The sequence below is a fragment of the Phlebotomus papatasi genome, chromosome 1 (assembly GCF_024763615.1).
Source record: "Phlebotomus papatasi isolate M1 chromosome 1, Ppap_2.1, whole genome shotgun sequence".
In the NCBI taxonomy this organism is placed as follows: Eukaryota; Metazoa; Arthropoda; class Insecta; order Diptera; family Psychodidae; genus Phlebotomus; species Phlebotomus papatasi.
In genome coordinates, this window is record NC_077222.1 from 64,465,688 (window position 1) to 64,472,657 (window position 6,970).

At 32.3% G+C, this 6,970-nt stretch overlaps 1 protein-coding gene and 1 long non-coding RNA gene across 2 annotated transcripts; both read right to left on the reverse strand.

The window, feature by feature from the left end:
- Positions 1 to 1,536, reverse strand: LOC129800019 (lysosomal aspartic protease-like). Its single transcript, XM_055844367.1, has 5 exons — positions 1,434 to 1,536; positions 1,225 to 1,351; positions 1,033 to 1,156; positions 847 to 965; positions 1 to 791 (listed from the first exon to the last, which is right to left on the reverse strand). Exons 1-5 carry the CDS (start codon positions 1,499 to 1,501, stop codon positions 66 to 68), a joined length of 1,164 nt encoding a protein of 387 aa, XP_055700342.1. The 5' UTR covers positions 1,502 to 1,536; the 3' UTR covers positions 1 to 65.
- Positions 1,537 to 3,838: 2,302 nt separating this feature from the next.
- Positions 3,839 to 5,412, reverse strand: LOC129800020 (uncharacterized). Its single transcript, XR_008751573.1, has 3 exons — positions 5,008 to 5,412; positions 4,701 to 4,844; positions 3,839 to 4,068 (listed from the first exon to the last, which is right to left on the reverse strand). It is a non-coding gene; the product is annotated as an uncharacterized LOC129800020 (long non-coding RNA).
- Between the last annotated feature and the right edge of the window lie 1,558 nt (positions 5,413 to 6,970).

The window sequence follows — 6,970 nt, forward strand, 5'->3', positions numbered from 1 at the left end:
TTGTTTATATTGCCTTATTTATTGTATAACCATTACATGGAAACAAATGAAAAATCAAATATTGTCTATATAGCTTCTGCAAATCCAACACGACTGTTTCCCACGTCGAATTCTGTATAGTACTTGGCAAAGAATACATCACCGAGAATCCAGAGAGGACCAGTTGGTTCCGGAATATCGACTCCCATGAATCCAGACATGCAGACCTTAGTTCCGTCTTCTTCAAATTCAATAAGATAGTCCTTTGGTTCAAATATAAATTTCTGTCCAGCAAAAATGAATTCAATGTTTGGTAGACCAATAATTCTGTCGCAATTAACAGCATATTGACCATTTTCATTAAGTTCTGCACTGATTAGTCGATGAATTTCAGCAATTTCACCACTTGGTCCCGCTATAAGGGTCGTACCAGTATCTGCAACAACCTCACATCCTCCTTCGCAGAATACTTTATTTCGAACAAGGCAAGCGTCCATCCGTATCTGCCAATATCTTCTACGGGTCACTCTTAAATACGTAAAGTTACCTGTATACAAATTCGGATCTGATCCACCAAAGATAACTTCACCGCCACTTTTGGACAGTGGATCAGGATTAATGTAGAATGAAAACACAGGTTTTTCGATTAAACCCTCGGAGTACATGTTGTAAAATGGAGGGATAACATCATCTATAGCAAGGGTATGGAAACCTAGTCCACAAACACCATCGAATCTAGTAGTTACGAATGCTGAACCAGGTAAAGTGACTGCTTCGGCAAAAACTTGGTTCTCGATATTAAGTCCAGCAATCTATTATAGAGCCCGTTTAAGATTCTAAATTTTTAACATATTAAAATTTACTTACATTAACATGATCTTGTGAAAGGAATCCTTGCATACTTCCAACACCGTAGTTTATGGAAAACTCAGTTCCATTGTCTTTGTATGTGGTAGATTTTGTGGAGTCGTATCTTTCATGAATATCTGTTAGTTGTCCAAGGTTTAGAACAAAGAAAAGTATAAAACTAAAAAAGGAATATATATTACTTACTGCAAGCAGCATGTGAGGTGTCACATTTTTGTGACGGAACCCAGAGATTCGCCGATCCTGTGTCAAAGACTACGGTAAAGTCTTGTGGAGGGGTTCCAATGGATATTCTTCCATAGAATTGTGTCTACAGTTAACAATGATTGTTTTTAAATACTTAAAATTAAAACTAATGTAAATGCGTGTGATTCTTACATCCAAATAGTTAATAAGTTCCACTGAAGATCCAAATCCAGCTCTTGCATTAATTTCATTGACTTCAACAGTTTTTTGATATCTCGTAAATCGTGGTTTTACAGATTCTTGCTTTTCCATTTGCACACTTCCAAGGAATATCCATTAAATTCACAATAAGGATTAGAAAGTTTAGCACCTACTATTTTTTAAGAAAGAAGAATGCTTACCGTTGCAATTTACCATACACAGCTACGAGGCAAAATGCCCAAACCACAGTTAACACTTTTAGTGTCATGATGCGACTGATCAATTTTAAATTTTTATATCACTTCACAAAGAGTAATACAATGGGCTTTTATTTTATGTGCAAAACGTGTAAATATAATTTTATAACTCAGAAACAAATACAATGTGAACTGACCCCATCGTAGGTTACAGATTGCAATTAGTTTAGAAACATGATGTATTTCACAGTTCACATGTATTATGCTTTTATTAAAATTACTGTTCTATTCTGTGATTTTCAAGAGAATTATATTATGAAATTGCGAATTATATTGTGTTTAAGGATATTCTGCGTATAATCCTTTGTATGGCGACAAGTTGTATGACCATATTTATTTGATTTGGTAATCCTAGTGAAAGCGTAATATAACTGCACTGTGAGAAAATCCGAAAAAACCAAATTACATTCTGGAAACGTTAATTTTACCCTGTACACTGAGAAAAAAATGGGGGTGCGATTAACTTTTTTTCCTCATAACCTTAACACTTTTTAGGTGTAAAAATATATCAACATTTTTTAATGTTAATTTTACACCTTTTTAAGGGTAAAATTAACATAAAAAAGGGTAACTTTAACCTCTAATACTCCTAAAAAGCATAATATATACACCGATTTCGGATCAATACTGCAGGGCAAAATAAACATTACTGGAATGTTATTTTAACTTTTTCGGATTTCTCTTATAGTCTATAGTACTGATTCGAAATCAGTATAAATATTTCCCTTTTTAGGTGCATTATGTGTTAAAGTTACCCTTTTTCATGTTAAATTTACCTTTAGAAAGGTGTAAAATAAACATTAAAAATGTTGATATATTTTTACACCTAAAAGGTGTTAAAGTTATGAGGATAAAGGCGTGGCAAAGCGTCCCAGGCTTTGCGAAATGCTCGAACTCGTGACTTAGATGCTATACCTCAAAAGTACTTTCGCATCATTTACCGTTTGCCGGTACACACACAACCGATTTACATCGATTCATAAATCACTCAATAGATTCCACAAAATAGTTTAAAGAGTAATAAAAATTATAGTCGAACAAAAATTACTTATCGGTAAATAACCGGTTCATTACCGGTTCACAACCGATTTGAACAGATTTATAAATCACTCAAAATATTTCCTAATACACCTCAGGAGTAATTTAATTAAATTTAGTATAAAAATTATTAATCGGTTATGAACCGGTACATTACCAATTCAAAACCGATTGGGACCGGTTCAATTAATGAAAATTAATATTAGCTATCAAACTTTAACTTCTCTCCCGAAAAATTGCGCTTTAGACTTACAACAATCTTCTTTTTAGCCGACGATAAAGAAATAACTCCGTTCATAATTAACAGTCTTCCTTGGTGAATCCTTGGTTATTTAATTTTTTTTTTGTGGTTTTCGACTATGAGTTGAGTTGTGATTCATTTGAGTCGTTAAATTACCTCTTACTATTCCATTTGTAGTAATACATAAATAAAATATTTATCGTAGATGCATCGATTTCACGCTTCTACATCCTAAATATTTACGAGCATTGCCAAAGCCTGAAGGATTTGAAATTTGATCATTCCTGCAAAATTTAGGATTGAAAATCACTAACTTAAGTAAATTACCAAAAGAGTCTTCTATAGACAAAGGACCTATTGATAAAGTGAAAAGTAATGTGGAGTACAAAGGGAAAACGATAACTGGTCATGCAGAAAATTGCGATAGAGTTGTCAAAAGGATAGAGGTATTTGTGATACCATCCTTACTTCACAATTTCATTGTAGTGAAATAATTTATACAATTTTTCACAATAAATGTTTATAAAGTTTTCTTTTTTTTTAAGAAAATGGTCGATTTTCAATACAGAAAAGGTGATGTCTTCGAAGAACCCTATTCGTAAGACGAATTTGTAGATGAAGTTGAAATTTTTCATACATAAGCGGAAGAAATTTGAGTTAAAATGATTTTATAAATATGTTTAGAATAGATTATAATTATTTGGGGCCTATGTATTAAGTATTACATTCCTTATTATATTGCATTCGTAAGTACATTTCTCTCCGAGGTCAAACATGATCTTGCTCCATTGTGTCCACAGTTTGGGAATAGGATTTACGTTTCATAAGGACGGTTGTTGGATTGGTCTCTGTAATAGAAGACTTCAAAGATTTAGAAGAAAAAAGATTTATTATTCTTCAATACAAGTTAATCATCTTAATAAATTAGAATTTTTTTTTAATGAAAAATGATTAGGGGAAACTGGGGCACAACCAAACACGGGGTATCACCAAACAATGCGATTTTTTAATCGGATATTCGACTTCAGAGAATAAGACCTATAGGAATTTAAAGGCACTATAGGGATGCTTGTCCACTGAAGGAATGGTCGAGATAGTCGAAGTAGTTTAGAAATAAAAATTAGTGTTTGGTTGTGCCCCAGTTTCCCCTATATTTCTTGTTTTGGGAAGGTGTTTCTCTGCAAATTCAAGGCATTCTTGGACTACCATTTTGAAGACTTTTCTTTGCTAAATTAAACTTCCTACGATTGGAATTCCTGCTCAACTTTTGTATTCGTTTTAGACGCTTTTTGTAGTTCTCTGCAAAATAAAATATAAAAATTATGCAAAGTAGAACCTTACGTGTAACATTTGCTGGAGGTGAAAAATAAAAAAAAGGAAAATAGTAAAATAAATAATAGTAAAATTAATATTAATAATATCAACAAGATTAAAGGCAGTGAGTGGATAAATTGGTAGTATAACCAAATCTTATTTGGATCACTAGAAAATTTTCTAGGACTAAAAATGTTAAAATTGTATTCAGTGAGTGATATTTATGTATTAATAAATCTTTATATATTATTAAATCAAAATTAAAATCATTTAAATTAATTTTTAAGTAAAATATTTTAAGTTCATTCTATATTTGTTGATATTTTGTTGTTAGCTATTTTATAGATTAAACGATATTTAAATACGAATAAAACAGAATGTCTATTGATTGTCAATTTATAGTGAGACACCTTTTTCTTTAAAAGTAAGTGAAAGGTGTAGAACACTCAATAAAATGTCATTTACAGAAATCATCATGCAGTAATAGGAAAGTATTGTACTCTTCAGATTAATTGAAGTTTTTCTGCTTGATTCTAAAGTCACACATTAATAGAGCAATTGTGATTCGCTATACCCGCTACACCCTTTAACTTATATAGCATCACCAATTCCATTACCAAAGGATGATTCGCTATCACTATTCTCGTCCTCGTAATCGTCATCGTATGAACTAGTTCGGTGAGGAGAATGAGATTGCTTCTGAACGACGATACACCTTTTTGAACGGTGAGAACTCAATTGATCCCCTTCGGGATGTAGTTCTGTAATTAAATTGACAAAGAAAACAAGTATATTTTCGCAAAGTGTTAAATCACAGAATAGTGAAAATATCCACTCTTTTTTTTTTTTCTTTGGATGAACGTGTTATCTACTTTAAGAGTTTTGACATTTAATTTGAGCACCCACATTCAAAATTTTAATTACCTAAACTCTCAAGTTTCCTTTCGATTTGTTGAGGGAATTTTCTGAACTGAAATCCATCGATTGTTAAAAAGCTAATAAGTACAAATGTCAATAAAAGGTAGAAGTATTTCTTCTTTTTAAGTGACATTCCTCTTGCAAGTTTACACAATTAATTAAGTAACTTTTCATGCAGAAACTGTTTGTCGTTGTTATATTAAAATTCAGCCATTAATTTCAAAATGTTTATTAATGTCGGAAGCTATTTTGAAAAAGCACCACGTCGAGAACTTTTGGGGGGAACTTTGACACAATGGAAAACTCTACACATGTGAGACACAATTTATAATTATTACACTCCTTTACACAATAAATCCTCTTCTCGTCTCTTTTGCAATAATTCAGTGTAGTCCAACTCGGAAATGCAGCGTAAATGATAATGACATTTATGACTCTTGCTCGTGAATTTTATAGTGTCTCTAGGGTGTTGAATACCATGCAGAGTTGACTTTAGGTATACTATTTATATAGTATTTATTACACTAAATGATTAAACGGTTTTTATTAATAAATTATTGTTTTAATAGCCCATTTAAATCCTTATAAACCACTATGACTAATTATAATTTCCTATATAATATTTTAATAAATAAGACTTTGGAACATTTTCGTTACTTCTTAATAATTTTGTCTCAAAACATTGAGAACTAAAAATTGGGAACAGTTGTTAGCTAGCGCCACCTGGCGGTAAGAACACTACACTCATGTAAAACAAGATAGAATAACGTAAAGTATAGTTTTAAATCCATCCCTGGTTCAGGGTTTAGTGCACCGGGGAATAACGCGTTAAGTAATTTGCATATTTGCATCATGTTAAGTTCATTCAATTCTTTTTTTCTACACCCGAAAAATTTATGTAACTATTAATTTTGCACTAATGAGAGTGTATTTTTCCATGTCACAATTCATATGTGTTTGGAGAATAACAAATTTACTTTACAAACTGCACAGGAGCAAAATATGGGGGTGGAATGGAAAATACGCTATTTGTGAAGCATACAAATGCAGAGCAGCTTATTTTGTCACTGAAATAATGATAAATGATAATGTACTTCAGGAATAATTATAATGTGGAAAATCCTGACAATTTGATTTACTATTGTACAAAAGCAGCAAATTTTCCACACTTTTCACTCAGTAATGTGAACATGTTAATTGTTTGACTAAACTGTCTTGTTGAATCTGTTGAATACGTTGAATAGCTTGGAGATTGTTCACGATTTTGAGAGAAATTTAAGCCTAAACTTACTGAAAAGCTCCAGTCGTTGTAACTTCATTTGAGGCGGAATTATGCACTTTACGAGCAATGAATGCAATTTGTCGGCAATTTTTGAGATAACTATTAGCCGTACCAAGGAAGATTATTTTACTATAGTATCGTATTCAAGCACACGTAGGTGCAGGTGATTGCTCTCCTGGGGTGATTTTGACCCCCTCCCCCACCGATGTTCGTAAGTTTTCTTTAATTCTAGCATTTAAGAATGGTTTTCACCTAATCTCCCACTTAGACAAAGTAGAAAGTATAGACAAAGTATTGTTACGATTTTATATGCGATTTTTCTCTTGTGCTTATAATTCCTGCAAGCAACGCACATAAAGTTGCAACCATAGGGGAAAGTACTCTCCCTTCGAACGTTCATGCTTTCGAATAATGTGAATTTTCTTTTATTTTTCCTAGAGATTTATACACAATTATCACATAATTATCAATAATTGATGATAAACTAACTAATATTTAAAAAAAATGTGTAAATTACTTAGGAAAAATAAAAGAAAATTCACATTATTCGAAGGCATGAACGTTCGCAGGGAGAGCACTTTCCCCTATAGGGAGCTACATTTTTCACTCGGGAGTTTGGAGTTGTACTCGAGAGTTTGAGTAGATTTGAGGGATCTGCCTTGGCTTTCAAGCGGCCCATATAGCGTG